General features: G+C 43.9%; 1 protein-coding gene across 1 annotated transcript in view; it reads left to right on the plus strand.

Moving 5' to 3' along the window:
- The window catches only part of capn7 (calpain 7), a gene marked incomplete at its 3' end in the record, with an annotated part of 73,380 nt that overhangs the window by 31,469 nt on the left and 20,763 nt on the right, over positions 1-21,148 (plus strand). Inside the window, exons 10-17 of the mRNA XM_084335976.1 lie at positions 311-457; positions 3,646-3,752; positions 6,144-6,264; positions 7,819-7,963; positions 8,825-8,924; positions 9,254-9,389; positions 9,806-9,881; positions 13,056-13,201. Of these exons, the coding sequence (XP_084192102.1) occupies positions 311-457; positions 3,646-3,752; positions 6,144-6,264; positions 7,819-7,963; positions 8,825-8,924; positions 9,254-9,389; positions 9,806-9,881; positions 13,056-13,201 (978 nt within the window). The remainder of the gene's footprint in view (positions 1-310; positions 458-3,645; positions 3,753-6,143; positions 6,265-7,818; positions 7,964-8,824; positions 8,925-9,253; positions 9,390-9,805; positions 9,882-13,055; positions 13,202-21,148) is intronic.

A 21,148-nucleotide genomic window follows, 5' to 3' on the forward strand; every position in this document is an offset into this window, starting at 1 on the left:
TCTCTCTCTCTCTCTCTCTCTCTCTCTCTCTCTCTCTCTCTCTCTCGCACACGCACACACACACACAGTGGTGTATAAAGTACTTGAAAACTCCATGAACCAGAGTAGCTAGTCATCTACCAAAACATTCACCAATAAGCCTGAACAATTTGGACAAAATATAATATTGTAATTAGTTTAGCAGACATTGAGATTCAGATATAACTTCCAATATATCTATTTTTTTTAACGATGCAGTCTGAAGTTTAGAATCTGCATGTCCTCTTCATGTAGTTTGAAACCACCCCTCTTGGTGACCCCGTGGTAACAGGTGATCATAGACGACTACCTGCCGGTGGACCGTAACGGGGAGCTGCTCTGCTCCTACTCCAGCAACAGGAACGAGCTGTGGGTCTCCCTCATCGAGAAGGCCTACATGAAGGTCATGGGAGGCTACGACTTCCCCGGCTCCAACTCGGTAGGTTGTGTGGACCGGTGGTTCTCAACCTTCTTCAAGGACCTTCTTCATGTCACAGACCTCCACATTGATGGATGTTAGGTTACAGACACCACCCCACATTGATGGATGTTAGGTTACAGACACCACCCCACATTGATGGATGTTAGGTTACAGACACCACCCCACATTGATGGATGTTAGGTTACAGACACCCCACATTGATGGATGTTAGGTTACAGACACCACCCCACATTGATGGATGTTAGGTTACAGACACCCCACATTGATGGATGTTAAGTTACAGACACCACCCCACATTGATGGATGTTAGGTTACAGACACCACCCCACATTGATGGATGTTAGGTTACAGACACCACACATTGATGGATGTTAGGTTACAGACACCCCACATTGATGGATGTTAGGTTACAGACACCACACATTGATGGATGTTAGGTTACAGACACCACCCCACATTGATAGATGTTAAGTTACAGACACAAACTTTGTTAACCTTGTCTGCAATAAAAATATATATAACAGATGGTAAAATGTTTTATCTAATAACTAAGATTAAAGTTTTCAGTCTGTTCACCTCACTCCAATAATTTTATTGCAGCAAAATGGGATTGCCGAGCAAGACATTTATTAAAATGAATGAATTAATCAAATAAAATAGGGCTGTCAGTTTATCGCATTAATTCGATTAATTAATTATCGCGTTATGAAAATTAACTAAATTTTTATTTTTATACTTTTTTTTTGTATCTCATTCATTCCATAATAACGTAGAATACACATTTACAGACTTTTTTTTACATGGTCCATTTGCATGTTCTTGGTATCTGATTCTAGGGACATCTATGGATGTCAGGGAATGTATTCCCAGTGTCAGAAATACTGTGTCTGTTACTAGTCAATTGTAATGAACCAAATGAGAATATCAATACATTTTTTTTTATCTTTGACTGTAAATAACACTATGCTCAAATTGACCAAACCTGAAAAATCTAAGCAAATTAATAGATGGAAGATGATTAAACAGAAGGTTTTGTAGATACAGTACTGAATTCTGCCATCCGGATACATACAATTAGAAATATGATTATAGAATATCAGGCATAAAATGGTTATGCGATTAAAATGCGATTAATTAGATTAATTAATTACAAATCCTGTAATTAATTAGATAAATTTTTTTAATCGCCTGACGGCACTAAAATAAAATAAAAATAATAATACAGAAAAATCTATAATTGGTATCAATATAATATTGGCATGCAAAATATCACAATATATGGCTGTATTGATTCCCTACTGTCTATGCCAGGGGTGGCCAACCCGCGGCTCGCGAGCCGCATGCGGCTCTTTGCCCGTCAATGTGCGGCTCTTCCATCCATAAAAGAAAATTAAAAAAATGTAATTTTTTTTTTCTTTTTTTTTATGTCACTCATTCCATAAGGACGTAGAATAAACATTTACAATTTTTTTTAAATGGTCCATTTGCATGTTCTTGGTATCTGAATCTAGGGACATATATGGATCAGTGTCAGAAATAGTGTGTCTGTTACAAGGCTTGAGTAAATTGTAATGAACCAAAGGAGAATATCAATTCTATTTAAACAATTTTTTATCTTTGACTGTAAATAACACCATGCTAAAATTGACCAGACCTGAAAAATCTAAGCAAATGAATAAAGGGAAGATGATTAAACAGAAGGTTTTGTAGATACAGTACTGAATTCTGCCATCTTTTTTATAATGTAAATTTCTCCACCATTTTTCATCATATTGCAACACCGTTTTTTGCAAGACGTTCACAGAAAGGTAGAGAAACTAACTGCGTTCTGTTTTATGGCAATAACGTTCAGGTTTGTGGGAGATAATCCCAAAAAATAAGAGAAATTAAAAAGTAAATCCAGAAGTCAGATGATTGACAGGGGCTGGTGTGAGCTGGGTAGGGTAGTTTTTCGAAATTTGAAAGCCCTGAGTCTCTTCCTTCAAAAGACTACACTCACTTTTGGCTGTGCCACTTCCTCCTGTCAATATGCGCCGGTTTCAGATTCAATGCCCTGAGATTTCTATAATCTTATATTTCACTAATAACAGTTAAAATAATTGGTAAACAAACGTAATGCTGAAAATATACACTTTTACTGTATATCTCGGGCTTAAGAGGTTAACCCTGTGAGGCCCAAATCAAAAAGAAATTAGCAACTTCAGAGGCCAGAGGGTGGGACATATAAACACATTTACTATCAAATAGCATTGTGAGGCTGAACAACAGGACCAATTGACTATACATGTGCTTAAAGGGGAACTATCTTATAAATGGCTTTTTTCAGTGTTTACCATTGTTTCTTAGCTATGTGGACTTATATTAATAGGATATATGTCTCTAATTCTCATATTGGCGAATTCTTCCAATTCTCCTCTCACAATATTCACCCTCACTGAACTGAGTCATCTGAAAATGTGCATATCTGTGATGTCAGAGATTTCTCAGCTGCATAATAATGTGGCAGTTGATGGGGCAGTTGGCACCAGGCCACACAGTGGTTGGAGCCCAGCCTCAAAACGGCTTAAGATCTTGAGGTAGAAAAATGCGGTTTTTAGTACTTGATTAGAAATACAAAACAATGAATTTTTTTTTGAAAAAAAACCTAGGTGTTCCATAGACTCACAGGAATTGTGTAAAAGTGCCCAAATAGTGAAAGAAATAGTAAAATAGTTCCCCTTTTAACATTTTTAAAATAAACGTTCTTTTTTTAAATGGCTAAAAGTGATTTTGTAATTTTGCAACCGTGGGTCTCACAGGGTACTTTTAACCCTGTGAGGCCCAAATAAAAAAGACATTAGCAACTTCAGAGGCCAGAGGGTGAGACCTATAAACACATGAAGGGTGCCGTGACTGAAAAAAAAGGTTGAGAAACGCTGGTATATGGTGTGGCTCTTTGTGGTACCACAGTAATTTTTGTGGCTCTTAGTCTCTGACTGGTTGGCCACCCCTGGTCTATGCGGTACTTAGATAACAGAGGAGAAAGTTAAATCAGAAAGTTTTCCTTTCCCCCATTTTCCTGGGGAGCCCCCGGAACTCCGCCAAGGACCCATGTTGAGAACCACTGATCTGAACCTTAAATGTTGTCCCATAAGAGCAGCAACAGTTCTGTCTTCCCCACTGTTTTACCTTGACTTTCTTCCCAGAACATCGACCTGCACGCGCTCACCGGCTGGATCCCCGAGCGCATCGCTATGCACTCTGACAACCAGTCCTTCAGCAAGGATGACACCTTCCGCATGCTCTACCAGAGGTGAGACACACACACATCAGAGATGGTCTATATAACGCAGAGATAGTGGACTCTCCTCCTACTTCCTCACACGGCAGGTGGGAAATCCCCAGAGCAGGCTAGAGTCTGTATGTATACATATCTCTTTAATGGGGAAAGGCTGAGAGACTTGCTGTACTAGTTTTTGCAAACAACTTGAGGTCTGTATCAGATATGTTGCTATTAGGGGTGTAACGGTACACAAAAACCACGGTTCGGTATGTACTTCGGTTTTGAAGTCACGGTTCGGTACGTACTGTACCTCGGTTTTGAAGTCACGGTTCGGTACGTACCTCGGTTTTGAAGTCACGGTTCGGTACGTGCCTCGGTTTTGAAGTCACGGTTCGGTACGTACCTCGGTTTAGAAGTCACGGTTCGGTACGTGCCTCTGTTTTGAAGTCACGGTTCGGTACGTGCCTCGGTTTAGAAGTCACGGTTCGGTACGTACCTCGGTTTTGAAGTCACGGTTTGGTACGTACCTCGGTTTAGAAGTCACGGTTCGGTACGCACCTCGGTTTTGAAGTCACGGTTCGGTACGTACCACGGTCCTGATGAGGAAAACGAGACAAACTCGGCTCACTGCAACATATTCAACGTAGGCCTTGAAGAACCAGTACAATAGTGTTTATTCAGTCAGAAAAAAGCTTATGGGAGAATGTTAAAGGTCCCATGCATTATAAATGGCCTTTTCCAGTGTTTAGCATTGTTTTGTTGTTGTTGGGTTGTTTGAAAAAAAACTTACAGATGTCTTCCATAGACTCACAGGAATTGTGTAAAGTTGCCCAAATAGTGCAAGGAATAAGGATAAGGATAACTTTTATTGATCCCTCACGGGGAATAGCAATGCATGTCCCCTTTAACTTTCCATGTTCCACTCAGGGGTGATGCAGTAACTGTTAACATTCTTATTAGGGATGCACCGAACATTCGGCCACCGGAAATTATCGGCCGAAAGGGTTTTAGCACCGAAAATATATCACCAAATGTCAAAGAACAGGGATACGTAACGTTCGTAACCGAAAGTGTTGTTGTGATGACGTAATCAAAACGTGCAACGTGTAACGTGAAAGTTAATCTGATTTAACTTTCAGCAGTCAGTCTGGAATTAATGTATGCATTCAAAAGTGCTGAATAAATGTTTTATGGGCCCATAATAGTGATTATTAATATTATTTAAGTAAAGTTTTGCCATAATCATGTCTTTTGCCATAATCAGGTAGCTGAAAAAAAAAGAAAATAATACATTATATATATATTTATATTAATCACTTTCGGCATTCGGTTTTCGGCCAACTGTTTCCTATTTTCGGTATCTGTTTCGGCTAATAATTTCCCATTCGGTGCATCCCTAATTCTTATATATACGTGATTGGGAGCCAGCGCTTGACGGCCAACCACGTATATATATGTGATAAGCTTGTTGACAGCCCCTTCTCAATCTAGCACCAATCCTCCTCACACACTGAGAGAGAGAGGGTGTGTGTGTGTGTGTGTGTGTGTGTTCGCCACACTATGAGGCTATGCTAAATTACAGGTAATCTCTCAGTGTTGTGTGTGGGCTGAACGAACATCCGTCCCTTTGCGCAAGTTATATTTTGGGAAGGGGTAAACTTGGAGTTTTGAATTCAATTCTGCACACAAAAAAAAGTTATGCACATGCGTACCGTTGCATTCGTTCGGTACACAACGCGTACTGAACCGAAGGTCCAGTACTGAAACGGTTCAGTACGGATATGTGTACCGTTACACCCCTCGTTGCTATGGTAACCGTCTTTGGTGTGGGGCTGTGGCTTCATCCTCATCACATAAATGGAATCAGAATTGTTAGGGATTCTTTCCCACTAATGATTATGAATACAATATGTTTTTGCAAATTAACTCCTTGGAAAAGCGCAGATGAACTCCCACTCGTGCAGACGGGGAGTTATGTTGGATGACGCCTTTTGCAAGTCCACTATCTTTGTTTTATCCACCATCTTTGCACACATTTTAATACCTTATTTGAATCCACAGATTATTATCCTACATAGGATTTTATTTTTTTTAAAGATTTTTTTTTGACGTTTTATCGCTTTATTACTACTGGGCAGTCCAGTAGGGAGAGACGGAGGAGAAATGGGAGACAGAGTGGGGGGAAGACATTCGGGAAATAACGACGGATTCGGGAATCGAACCCGGGTCGCCCGTGTCGCGGCTGAGCGTGCTATGTGGTTCGCCACTGGGGCGCCCGATTCAGCTAGTAATTTAACACAGCTGGCAGTTAATAGTCTTTTACTAGTAATAGCAGCCTTCTCTAATAAAAAACCTCTCACACACACACACACACACACACTATCTCTCTCTTTTAATATCTCTCTCTCGCTGTCCTCCTAGATTTCACAAGGGTGACGTACTCATCACCACAGCGACAGGGGTGATGACGGAGGAGGAAGGGGAGAAGTGGGGCCTGGTTCCCACGCACGCCTACGCTGTCCTTGACATCCGGGAGCACAAGGTGAGTGCGTTAGCTAGCACTGGCATTACCCTGTCATCATCATGGGATCAGTGTCGGGTTAGCACGCTAGCTAGCACTGGCATTAGCCTGTCATCATCATGGGATCAGTGTCAGGTTAGCACGCTAGCTAGCACTGCCATTAGCCTGTCATCATCATGGGATCAGTGTCAGGTTCAGGGTTTCCGTTAGAATTTTTTTTTGCAGGTCTGAGTGTCCGGTAGATTTCAATCTACCGGACAAATGGGATAAATTCCGGTCAGAGTTTATTGAGCTTAAAAACAATTGATAGGCCTATATAAAGAATGACATCATCAAGGCATTTATAATATTTTAACTTAAAACTAGACTACTTTTGCGTATATACAGTCATTAATATATTCCAAATAAAATAAGTCCCTCGAGACTGCGTGCTGCTGCCGACTTGAGGTGTCGGTGGGCAGTCTGCCCGACCTTAATAAACAGCAGTCTGTTATAATCACATTTTTATGAGCTAACGAATTCCGTTATATTGGACATTTGTATTAATTATATCAAGCGAAGAACTGAGAAATTTGGCAGAGAGACGGCAACATTATCGTGGGTTTGCGCCGTGATGTATATCTCCACCTCCCAACGACTTGGTGCTGCTGCTCATAATGTCCGGTGAAAATAATTCCCTCTAAGCACAATTTGATTATTTGAATTGTATTAAAATAGGCTAAAATTAAATAGCCTATGCGATGAACGAAACAATCATTACATTTGTCGTTGCTTCACCAAGCAGCCGGTCAATGACATCCTGTGTCAGCGAGCTGGCAGCTGATATATTTACGTGAAGCATGGAGCAGGAGCAGACAGAGCAGAGCAGCGGTGTCAGCAGCGCCCCCACCCAACAGCTGAATTGCCAATGGCTGAATTGGAGTACTGCACCCTGCCAAGCCATGCTTCACGTAAATATATCAGCTGCCAGCTCGCTGACACAGGATGTCATTGACCGGCTGCTTGGTGAAGCAACGACAAATGTAATGATTGTTTCGTTCATCGCATAGGCTATTTAATTTTAGCCTATTTTAATACAATTCAAATAATCTAATTGTGTTTAGAGGGAATTATTTTCACCTGACATTATGACCGGAGAGATTAGATATGTCGGACTTCACCAGATTTTGCCGGTCAAATACCGGTAATTAGCGGCTAACGGAAACGCTGGTCAGGTTAGCACGCTAGCTAGCACTAGCATTAGCCTGTCATCATGGGATCAATGTCAGCTTAGCGCACTAGCTAGCACTAGCGTTTGCCTGTCATCATCATGGGATCAGTGTCAGGTTAGTGCACTAGGCTACTGTCTCATTTCTAGAGCATAAAAGGCACATGACACAAATGTAAAAACTGAACCAAAATTACCTTGCTTGAAAAAAAGTGTTTAAACAAGGTGCACTTACCTCTCACGGCCACACGGGTGCCACTCTTCCTTAGTGTAGCTTTAAATTGAAAGTCAAATGGACTTGTGGACTTGTAGACTTGTTCCCTGCTAGTCCCGACCTCGGCGTGTGTGTGTGGATGTGGGTCCTGCAGGGCAGGCGTTTCCTCCAGCTCAAGAACCCGTGGAGCCACCTGAGGTGGAAGGGCCGCTTCAGTGAACGTGACGAGAAGAGCTGGACGCCTGAGCTCCTCAAGTACCTCAACTTTGACCCTAAGACGGCACAGAAGTTTGACAACGGTATGAATCCCTTCTCACAAAAAAAAAGATTATAAATAGGTATAGACTCAAAACCGTTTAACAGTTAACAGTTTAATCAAATAAATGGAATTTCTTCCAAAAACTTATATTGACCATATACACACGGCAGCCGTTTTGCTCTTTAGATTAGATTTGATTCGATTCAAATGTATTGTCATTATACAGCACAAGTACAGTACAACAATAAGATGTTGGCATCTAACCAGAGTGCAAATGTAGCACTCTACAAGTGCAATATACAATGTACAAGTGATTAAACTGGAGTATACTGGAAGATGAGTCATGCACCCAAGGTGGGAACAGGGTGGAAAGGAACCAAACCTGAGCATAACATAAGAGCTCATTCAATCCAGGCCCTCACCTTGGCATGCATAGAAGTAATCAAGGGTTATCAAAGAGAAGCCGCCTATTCTCGGTCCTCACTCCACAATGGTGGGACCAACTTCCCACCACAGTTCAGCCGAATCCCCAACAATCTTTCGCCATCGACTAAAAACACACTTCTTCAATCAATATCTGAAATGATGGGAACAAATCTAAATATATCATGCACTCTTCCTACTATACTAATGTCTTTACTACTATGCACTCAACAGTGCAGCACCCAAGTTTCAGCACTGTTTGATGAACATTGTTACTCGGCTGTAAGAGTTGTACCCTTCCTGCTGACTTGTCGTACAGCACTTGTAAGTCGCTTTTGATAAAAGTGTCAGCTAAATGACAAACTGTAAATGCAAATGTGATCACAAACAAAAAATAAACAAGTGTCGTCCTGCCGTTGGGATGTTCAGCTTCTCTTGGCCAGTGGACTTAAATGTAAACCCAAGTTTAAACCTCCAGGTGTGTTTTGGATCACGTTCGAGGACCTGTGTCAGTACTATGATGTCATCTACCTGAGCTGGAGCCCCGCCCTCTTCAGGGAATCCTCTTGCATCCATAGGTCAGTCTAAAGTGTGTGTGTGTGTGTGTGCGTGTGTGTGTGTGTGTGTGTGTGTGTGTGTGTGTGTGTGTGTGTGTGTGTGTGTGTGTGTGTCGGGGTTAGGGTCAACAATTCATTTTCATGTTCATCTGGTTAAAATATAAACAAACTTTTTTTATATTGTGTGTTCACAATATGTGCAAGGATGTGACTGATCATGACTTGAACTTGTCTACAGAAATGACACATAATACTTACTGTATGTAACCCTTACCCTGTCTTTACTGGGGGATAAAGTGAACTGCAGCCATTCTAAAGCCTGTATCTCCCGCACCATGTGCCCTGTGCAGTAGCTGGGATGGGAAGCAGGGTCCGGTGAAAGACGCTTACAGCCTGGCTAACAACCCCCAGTACAGGCTGGAGGCCCAGTGTCCTGCAGGGGGCGCTGCTGTCTGGGTGCTGCTCACCAGACACATCACTGACAAGGTAGGACGGTCATACCAGCGCTTCTCTAATGTGTCAACAACGTGCTTCTCACAAAACGGCATTAACGCCATCCTTTCTTTTTTGCTGATAACTTTTAGAATGATCTAAAAGTCACATACATGTTTTAATATAGATATGGGAAAGTGACATAACAAGTCACATAGAATCCATAACATTTTTCTTCCACCATCTCAAGTTATTGGAAAATCTCAAAGCGCACCGCTCCCCTATGTAGCTGATGTTGCAACTGTCTGATACCCATAACATTTGCTCACTGAACCGTTTCTTTGGTTTGTCAGACACAACCCTGACAAGATACAGTCATAATATAAGCACACTAGATTTAACACAGGCACCTGTTGTGTGGCATCTTACTGGTTCAGTCTCGTTACTTATATCTTTGCTTCTTTACCCAGGATGACTTTGCACAAAATAGGGAATTCATCACCCTAGTAGTTTACAAGACGGATGGGAAGAAGGTTTACTATCCTGGTAAGTCTCTCTCTCTTTCTTTCTCTTGCTCTCCCCCCTCTCTCTCTCACTCACTCACTCACTCACTCACTCACTCACTCACTCACTCACTCACTCACTCACTCACTCACTCACTCACTCACTCACACACACACACACACACATACATACATACATACATACATACATACATACATACATAGCTGGGAAGCTGTTTCTGAAAGTTACATATAGAAAGAGGACAGCATCAACATACAAGACATGTAATAACAGCATGGCCGTCCCTGTAAGACATGTAATAACAGCTAGTACATGGCCGTCCCTGTAAGACATGTAATAACAGCTAGTACATGGCCGTCCCTGTAAGACATGTAATAACAGCATGGCCGTCCCTGTAAGACATGTAATAACAGCTAGTACATGGCCGTCCCTGTAAGACATGTAATAACAGCAAGTACCTGACAGCCTCTGTAAGACATGTAATAACAGCAAGTACCTGACAGTCTCTGTAAGACATGTAATAACAGCAAGTACCTGACAGCCTCTGTAAGACATGTAATAACAGCAAGTACCTGACAGTCTCTGTAAGACATGTAATAACAGCAAGTACCTGACAGTCTCTGTAAGACATGTAATAACAGCAAGTACCTGACAGTCTCTGTAAGACATGTAATAACAGCAAGTACCTGACAGTCTCTGTAAGACATGTAATAACAGCAAGCACCTGACAGCCTCTGTAAGACATGTAATAACAGCAAGTACCTGACAGCCTCTGTAAGACAGGTAATAACAACAAGTACCTGACAGCCTCTGTAAGACAGGTAATAACAGCAAGTACCTGACAGCCTCTGTAAGACATGTAATAACAGCAAGTACCTGACAGCCTCTGTAAGACATGTAATAACAGTCTCTGTAAATGGGAATATTTGCTGTAAACAGCTTGAAGGGGAACACCACTCAAATTAAGAATTCCAACATGTTATTTCCATGGCCAAGTAAAGTTCAATCAATATGTGTGAACATGAGCTACTCTCCCAAAGCCAGAAACCACTGCAAAGTCAAAGGGGTCGAGCTCCTGTCTGTACAAGCTGACAGAGGCTCACTCACATGTACTACATATACATAGTGCACATAAAGTAGATTTCAGTGAGCATCAGTCAGCTTGTACAGACAGGAGCTCAACTCCATTGACGTTGCATTAGTTTGTGGCTAACTATTCCAGAGCTAGTATGAGGAACAGCATGGATTGTGCTGAGAAAGGTCTCTTACCAAGCAACACCATCATTGATAAGTAAGAAATAGGGCTACTATCCCAACTAACCGCCTCAGCCAGTCCTTCATACCAGCGGCCATCAGGCTCCACAACAGTGGGCAGGAACTACTAGGCTACTAGGAACTTCCATCACACCAAAATGACACGTCCTTTTCTGACTATAAGCAGCGGCTTTTTTCCCCATTTTTCGACCCTGCGGCTTATATATAACGGTGCGGCTTATTTGTGGACAAAACCCGAAAATCGAAATATTGCTTTTTTTTACTGCATTGAAATGTTATTTATCTGTTCCCTTATTTGCTAAACTTAAAACTTGTAAATGAGTTAATTCTTGTTATTTGTCTGACAGTATTGTGTCCCAATGGGAGTCATTCTCTGTAGAGGTGGGAGTAATTCTCTGTAGAGGTGGGAACTTAAAGCTCAATATAAGCACCACCACCCACAGAATCGAGAGAGCAATCAATCTGTCAATCCTTTCCGTGTCCGGGCCGGGTGAGGTTTCCCGTGTTGAGTCAAATTAAGCCGCAGGCTCCACTCCTTACATATGATAATTAAACATTAAAACACATGCGGCTTATAGTCCAGTGCGGCTTATATATGTACACATCATTCAATTTAGCTGCTGCGGCTTATAGTCAGACATATGGACATACCTCATGCATACTGCACCTTATGTGTATACTGTACACTTCATCAGAGCATATACTTAGGGCGGGATCCACAAAGAATGGATTTTGCACGGTGCTAATTGCACCCTTACTTACAATTCATGATGAATTGAAAATGGGGGACCCTGATGTAAACGAGACGAAAGTCTTTCTCTGGTCTGCATCCCCTTAACACATCAAGGTCATGCGAATTCCGCCATTCCACGGCGTACGACGTTATTATTAATTTTTTCGCCATGGTATTCATAATTCCCTCACCCAGCCTCGGCTGAGACAGTGGGACTCGGCACAACCGTGCAACGCTTCAATACCGCCGCCTGGTGGATGATCGGGCGAGTTACAACCGGAAATGGATCTCTGGTGATCTCCGTGCATCTGGGAAATGCGTCCGGCAGTCACATATTGTTGCGGGACTCTAGACACACATCCGTGTATATGGATCGCTGCCATAACTCAATAATCGATATGATTTGGCCGTTTATTGCGCCATACAAACCGGAAATTGATCTAGTCGATCGACGTCAAATAAGTGGGATCTTTTTCCTCCAGTCTCATCGGCGAACGGTAAGAGGACAGTAACGTTACTTTCAGTGTGATTGTTTATTATTATTAATGCAAACCGCTCTGATCAATATATCACCCATACTACATAAAGCATTTACTGACTATCACGGAATTATAAACGACCCCCCCCCCCCCTTTCATCCGCGCATGATGAGTCATAACGTTTAGGATCGTATTCAGTTGGATTTTTTTATATAGCGTGTATCACGAATAAACTGCAATCGATAATCTATATTATGCGTTTAGGCCTATAACTAGCGTTCTAGGAATTACTGCAGAAAACGATAAAAACATACTTATATTCTAGACGGTATTTTCGTATGAATATATGAATGAATAAGTATAACGTTCCTACATCCTGAACGATAGCTAATCGATGTTGAATGGGCCATAGTAATGTCAATTTAGCAATACAATTTAAAAAGTTATAGCCCTGCAAAGAAGGTGAACATCTCCATAGGCTTAGACTGGTGGCAGTGATCATACATTGATGGATATAAGCGTGGCAGTTAATGTGTTAACAATTGTGTGTATTGAGCCGTACTGTATTGTACCCATTCTACAATCTGTTAATAAAATTTGCAATCAATCAATCACCGCTCAAGCTGCTATGATGCCTGAATTTCCCCAAGGGGATCAATAAAGGAATATCCTATTCTTAAGTCCTTGTGCTCTTTCCCCCCCTCGTAGCGGACCCCGCTCCCTACATCGATGGCATCCGTATCAACAGCCCCCACTACCTGACCAAGATGAGGCTGACCAGCACGGGCACACACACCTTCACCCTGGTGGTCTCCCAGTACGAGAAGCAGAACACCATCAACTACACGCTGCGGGTGAGACTCGCGCACGCATACACACAGACACAATAATAATAATAATAGATACATTTTCTATAGCGCCTTTTATGAAACCCACGGTCGCTTCACAATCAAAAAAATAAAAAAATAAAATAAAAATAGGGCTAGGGAAAAAGGGGGGGATGAGGGCAGGTAAGGGTTAATGAACCTAATCTAAACTAACTAATGGCCTGGGGAACAGCCTTGGTGAGGAGGTGTGTTTTGAGAGCAGTTTTGAAGGTGTCCAGGGTCGGGGCGTTGCGGATTTCAGGGGGAGAGAGTTCCAGAGGGTAGGGGACACCACGCTGAAGGCTCTGTCACCGAAAGGCCGCAACCTGGTGCGAGGGATGGAGAGGAGACCCAGATCAGAGGATCGTAGGTTCCGGGATGGAGTGTGCTGGTGGAGGAGATCAGACAGGTATCGGGGGGCGAGGGCATGGAGGGACTTGTACGTGAGGAGCAGGAGTTTGAAAGAGATGTGGAACTTGACTGGGAGCCAGTGGAGGTGGATGAGGGTGGGGGTGATGTGCTGCCAGGGCTTGGTGTGAGTGAGAACCCTGGCAGCTGAGTTCTGAACGTACTGGAGCCTGTCCAGGGCTTTGCTGGGTACCCCGAACAGGACTCTGTTGCAGTAGTCCAACCGGGAGGATCTCTGTGGGTCTCAGCCACAGAATCTGAGAGTGAGGGTCGGAGACGGGAGATGTTTTTGAGGTGGTAGAAGGCAGACTTGGTAACGGATTTGATGTGGGAGTGAAATGAAAGTGTGGAGTTGAGGGTGACGCCCACGTTACGGACTTCGAGAGACGGGGAGATGGAACAGCCGTCAACGTGGAGGAGGAGATCTCCAACCTTCCGGAGCAGTGCCTTGGGGGCCACAACCATGAGCTCTGTCTTTTTGCTGTTGAGTTTGAATAGTTTGGTTGACAATTGACATTCAGGTTTTATGGCGTGGAGGCAGTTGACTAAAGACTGTGGGGGGAGCTGGGAGGATGGTGAGGTGCTGAGATAGAGCTGAGTATCATCAGCGTAGCAGTGGAAGTTGAGTCCGTAGTGACACACACACACAGACACACACACATTAGCAAGGTACTGCAACTAGGTCTGGGAAATATACAGAATATGAAGGTATACCATAATGGATCCATGCAAGGATATGGATTTTATACTAGAGAGACAAGAGAGAGAGAGTGAGGTAAAATGACAAAAGAGATGGAGAACAAGAAAAGAGAGAGAGAAGAAGACAGAGAGGTAGAAAGAGAGGTAGAAATGGAGAAGAGAGAGGGAAAATAAAGGCCCTTATTCTGTCCAATAAGCATCATCATCATAAAAAAAAAAAAAAATAAACGGGAGTGGTTCTTGTATAGTAAATAGATGGATATAGCAAGATAGCATAAGGATATATAGTATAACTGTATATTGTATAGTATTGTATAGTAGTGTACATAAGACCCAGTGCCTCATCCGTAGCTAACACTGTATTGCACTATCGCAGGACCTTAGCATGTCTTTACCATGCTTTTTGTAAACTGTATGTACATTATACCTGTTATGTCTCATTCTATGTCTTATTCTTATTTTTATTACTTGTATTATTGCACAATCGCTGCGGGCATGACCACCTGCATTTCACTGTATGCTTGTATGCCGTGACAAATAAAACTCTTGACTTGACTATCATAGAGTGGAGGACAGGATGGAAGTTTGTTTTATGTGATGACTAGTAATAATAGATGAAGCCATTTGGTGTGTGTCTACACAGTCTGCTTGCACATGGACAAGGCACGAGGGAGAAAGTTGATTGAAGAGGGAGATGTTATAAATCCATAGATGACCTAAGAGCATAGTGAACCTCTATGATATTTGATTCCTATGCAAGTATTTAGAGTGTGTGTGTGTGTATATGAAAGTGACGAGAGAAAGAGAGAGAGAATAAGAGAGAGAGTTTGAAGATGGAGCATAAAAAGCGTTCTCTCGTCTCCCTGCAGATTGAAATGTGCCCTCTGATTATTATTTCATTACAGCCAGTTCTGCATCGCAAAGCACCACACCAGGGCCCTCATTCATCAACGTGTTCTACGCACAGATTTGTGCTTACCCTGTGCGTACGATCATTTCTAAGCAAAGAGTGGGATTCATCAATTTCAACTTGAACTTGACTTCGTGCTTATATTTACGCACAGCTCGGACCATGCGTACCTGGCGCCCAGTGGTAGAATATATTATTACAACAAGGAAATGAGCTTCTGGGCATAATAACACTGGATGTTCTGTATGAACCGTAATTCATTATAGTTCATTGTAAAATAGCAACAGTAGTGTAATTATGGTCAAAACCCTATAAATAGCATTTGGAATAATAGATCTTTCTCTCAGAATGAATGCAGCATGGTTTATATAGCGTTATCGGAATATACGGGGTGTAGGCTACTGACTGACTGCGCTCCGCGTAGCTTGATTGATTGATTGATTGAAAAGTTTATTAACAGATTGCAGAATGGGTACAGTACAGTACAGCTCAGTACATACAATTGTTAAGGGGATGCAGACCAGAGACAGACTTTCGTCTTGTTTACATCAGGGTCCCCCATTTTCAATTCATCATAAATCATAAAGCTCAACTCGTTATTATTTTGCGCACAGACCGCCGAAACACGGGAACGTTTTGATTATATTTAAAAGGCTTTATGTTAAACGAAACAAGTGGAATTTCGAAGCTGTAAGCAGAATACAAGTCATATGAATATAGTGTTCTTCCCCCTTTTTACTGTATAAGAAAGAATAGAAAACGCATTGCAATGACACCAGATAGTGGACAGACTATGTATATGATGGGATTCAAGTTCATGTATTGAAAGACAGGCTACATCATACATGCAGTGAGATTCATTGTTCTTGTATATGCTCTCGTATTATTGTTTATATAGGCTACCCAATACTGACATCAAAATAGATTGTAGTATGCCTCTAGAAATCATATGCAGCAGGTAGAAAATTGACTGGAGATCCATCGCGATTTGGAATAAAATTGAGGAGAACTTTAATCCCTGGGTATTAATCAAACAACACGGGAAAAGGCAGTCATATTCCAGCGCGGTCTTTATTAGCCGACAACAAAATAGATGCCTCTAAAAATCATATAGCCAATCGAACACAACTAATAAAGGCATTCATATTACAGCACGGTTATAATGACACACAACCAACGCCAAACAGTGGTCAACGAACGGTCTTTATTAGTATTTTGAGCTGTCCAGGCAGAATTGCAGCAATGGTCTTAGGGAGCCGTTGATATCTGACATCACCGTTTACAAGTCCGCCTTTTATTTATCCCATAATACGCGATAGTGTCTTCTTGGTTCGACAGCAGTGAACAATCTTCGTGGAGTTTCTCAGAGTTCCGCTCGGGTCAGTCCATTATTTCACATCCCATGGGGGGTGTTTCCTCATTTTCATGACCATATATGGATAATCATGCACGAGCATTGACGGTAGAACAAAGTGGTATTCATCAACACGGAGGAGCATAGAGCCTGCGTACGCACGTGTGATGAATCCCGACTTCCCTGTGCGTACACTGGTTCTACATTCCGTGCTTACGTGTGGAAATAGAACATGTTCTACGCACACATTGATGAATGAGGGCCCAGGAGACTAGTGGAGGAAGCCAACTGTGTGTGTGTGTGTGTGTGTGTGTGTGTGTGTGTGTGTGTGTGTGTGTGTGTGTGTGTGTGTGTGTGTGTGTGTGTGTGTGTGTGTGTGTGTGTGTGTGTGTGTGTGTGTGTGTGTGTGTGTGTGTGTGTGTGTGTGTGTGTGTGTGTGTGTGTGTGTGTGTGTGTGTGTGTGTGTGTGTGTGTGTGTGTGTGTGTGTGTGTGTGTGTGTGTGTGTGATCCAAATACGTTTTTTACGTATACGTCAGTTATGTATATTTACTGGTTTCCTCTTGCCCACTGCACTGAGGCCTTTGATGAGCTGTTTACTGAAATCACAAAACAACACATACTGTACAATACAGCGCTTTGTGTGTGTGTTGTCTCATGACTCCTTTCTTTCAAAGACATTCTGGGTTGTGAGGACATTTAGTTTGGTCCTCCTCACAAGGAAACAAGCTGTTTTTAGGGTTAGCATTAGAGTTAGGTCAAGGTTATTGAGTTAGGGTTAGCATTAGAGTTAGGTCAAGGTTATGTTAATGAGTTAGGGTTAGCATTAGAGTTAGGTCAAGGTTACGGTAAGGGGTAAGGGTTAGTGTTACAAAGGATCAGATTAAACCGAATATATATATTTATTGATTGATATATATTGCATAGTATTTGTATATCGTTTGATATCCCTTGTATATTCCTTGTACATATACACGGAATATCCCTTTAGCCTACTACAGACCATACTATTTCATTCTCCTATTGGACAGCGGTCCACAGGCGCCAGAGCCATGCCTCCGGAGTCAGGTTCAAAGTCACCGTCAAGACATGTCTGCATGCCCGGCCTTGCCCAGGGATACGAGACAGAAATGTCATTGGCACTAGTTTGTTCACCGTGCATATAAATATGGCGCAGGTGAATACAGAAGCTCTTAGTCTAAGAGTTACCCGATAAGTTGAAGCCTCACCCACGACACTCCGTGCGGTGAAGTATGGCCTGTTTGGCCCCAGAATAGAGCATTGAGACCGCGTGCGAATTAATAACTGAATTGTCAGAGTTTGGCGCTATACCGTCGAGTGCGACATATTTCTATTAAGTCAGTAATAGTCTATTTGTGTATAGTGTATCGTGCGGCTAAAGTTCTACAGTGACCAGCATCACCAACGCTTCCTCGTACCAGCTAGAGTTCTTATCCAGGCTGGGCTGCTTTCATGGCGCTTTCACCCGAGGAGACCTAGACGAGAACCGTGTGGACATGTACACTGGATTAATCTACCCGACGACTACATAGCCCTTTGCGGCTGGATTATATTTGTTTTGGTCCTGTGATTTATGGAGCGGAGAATCGCCGACGCCTGCACGTGTTGGATTTACCCTGTGAGGAGCCAAGTCGAGTCCGCGCCTCAGAGAGCCTGAGGCCGGCTAGCTTTCTTCACTGTGGAGCTACAGTCTACGGAGAACAGCTGTATTCGTCTGTGGATCAAGAGGCTATTGCACCGTCTCCTGTACTTGGAGTCTCCTTAGTCATCGTTGACCAGACTCTCTACTACCGACAGATCCTCTACCCCTGCTGGCTTACAACCAGGGGGACCCTTCCAGTATCTCCCGCTATATATTACTAGTGTACCATAGATATAATTCCCTAAGATTCAGGTTGTATAATTACCTCCTGCGTAACCAGAGAATGGACATTCATTGTTGATTTGCCTATGCACATTCCTTTGCCTTACAAGTGCATTCAAAGTATAATAGAGAAGTATTATGTACCTTTTGCTGCAATAAATACTTAAAGACAACTTTGTGTAGAACCGGTTCATTGTGGGAAGTGTTCATTATATTTATATATCATGTACTGTATGGCCAGTAATTAAAGTACATAAAGCGGTAGTGGTTTAATGATACCATACTTATCAATACAGTCAGGGAATTGTACCCCTCAGTTACAATTGGTCCTTCGAGCCGGAGGGTAACTAGTGTAATATTAATATAGTGGTATTAATATTGACATGGCCTATGATGAACACTCCACAAAACGGTTCTCCTAAAGTAGATCGCCCGCAGCGTAGACGGCAGACACCTCAGTACTTAGAGGATTACGTTGCCAATATACTACCTAGCTTTCTACAGACGGTAAACGCGGAAAAAGTAGATAGTAAAATTATGTCCGACCCTATCGACCAGGCTACCCCGCCAATAGAGGCCCTAGTGGGTTCTAACGTAACTGACCAAGCTCACGGTAGGGACCAGGAGGGACCCGACATGACCGAAGAAGTAGTCCCCGGAGAGCTCCAGGATAAAGACAGCTCTCCAGGGATGGAACTCTACCCGCTACAAGAAGAGGAGAGCACCCCGGAGATGGATCTCCAGGACTCGCCACAGGAGAACAGATCTCCAACGAGTACTGCCAGGAGCGGATCACCTCAACCAGCGTCTTCCCCCAGCGAGGCGGACAAGATGCTGGCACAGGCATTCCTCGCCAGCCTAGCAGCCTCAACAGAGCGCGATCGACTCCAAGCACAGACACTTAGTGAGCGCGAACATTCTTCCATGGAAAGAGAACGCCTTCAGGCGCAGCAACGGAGCGAAGAAGATCGTATACGTCTAGAGATTAGACGCCTTCAGACGGAAGAGAATATGGTAAGGGACCGGGCCGAAGCCCAGCGCGCCGCCGCCGGTGCCCAAAGAGAAGCAGAGCGCGACCTCGCTCTCACCAAGCGCGAAGCCGAGCGCGACCGATTACAAGCGCAGATAATGGAGCAGCTGATCACCAGGGCAACACCCCCTCCCTCCGCACGGGGTTCCAGGGCCTCGTCAAGACAAGGGTCAAGGGCACCCTCCCCTACCCGATCAAGCGACCCTGAGCCCGACCACCAGAGAGAGCCTATACCCCCCTCCGAACTCCTTCCCCGACCGGTCCACGCGAGACCCAGCTACAAGGAAGAAACGGTCTACACCGCGGAGAGGCTAAATAGACGACTACAGGATCTAGAGGACCTGCCAGAGGAAGAAGAAGAGGGAGAGGAGGAGAGTCAAGCCCGACAGCAGCACAGTACTCCACAGGACCAGGAGGTCCAGTACAGCCCAGGCTCTACCCCCGCGGCTCTGCGCTACAGACCCCCGACTCAATTCACGGGTGAGCTTGACGCACGACCAGCCCAGAGGAATAGCACCTGGATACACGGGCCATGGTACCCAGCAGGTACCAGCCCACCAAGAGGCGTAAGAGGAGACTCGCCTAGGAGGCCTCTCTTCCAACGCTCACCGATGTGCCAGCCATCCATGGCATCATACATTGGCACACCGACGTTTCCGGACTTCACCCACGAGAACAGAGCACAGTACACGGAGCTACGAATGTGCTTAGAGACAATGATGTCCGATGTAGCTGATGAACCGTACAAGTATGCTATCCTACTGAAGCACCTCAAGGTGCCCCGAGCGCACAATATAGCGCTGGCCTATGCCACCTCTACTACCCCATACACAGCGGCTCTAGCAGCACTCGACCAAAGATATGGACGCATATGGGACTACGTAATACAAGAGATAAGGCATATTGACCGCCTACCCCCAGCCACAGACAATCGCTCACTAGATGACCTGTCTATCAAGGTACAATCCCTGGTAGGGATGCTGGGGGCGCAAAGAGAAAAGGGTATGCACGAACTGTACGCAAACTCTAATGTCGAGAGGATTTTAGAGAAGCTTCCGCCCGCCCGACAAGATCGCTTCAGGCGGCAAAAAGACCACCGTGATCCTAACGGTCCCGAGCCATCCCTCCTAGACCTAGCCGACTTCCTGGCGAGAGAAGTCAACAGCCTACGGTTGGATACGTTCACGCGGAGCACCCCAAGCTCCAGAGAGGGACCTAGGAGAGCAAACGATGGCCGAAGATTGGTGACCGTCATGCACCAATCAGAATCAGTACCGAGCAGCAAGAACCACAGTACCCCCTCGATGAAAGAGAAGTGGAAGATGGTGTGCCCGTACTGCGAAAAGGAACACTGGTTGTCACAATGTGACACATTCAAGAAGATGACCGCCGACGAGGTGAGTCAATGGATAAAGTCCAACCGACGCTGTTACCGATGTGCGCGCAGTCACATGGCAGCCGATTGCCGCTTAAAGAAGAGGTGTAGTCGGTGTGACGGAGCCCACCTAGATGTCCTACACGACAGTAACAGAAGAAAGCCTGCACCCTCAAGCAGCACCAAGGCAAGTGTTATGTACATTGACCCCGCCAGCAGCGGGGGCGCCCGGGTGCTCTTAAAGGTGGTCCGCGTAACACTGAGTTACCAAGATAA

Source organism: Notolepis coatsorum (assembly GCF_963971535.1).
Source record: "Notolepis coatsorum genome assembly, chromosome: 19".
Taxonomy (NCBI): Eukaryota; Metazoa; Chordata; class Actinopteri; order Aulopiformes; family Paralepididae; genus Notolepis; species Notolepis coatsorum.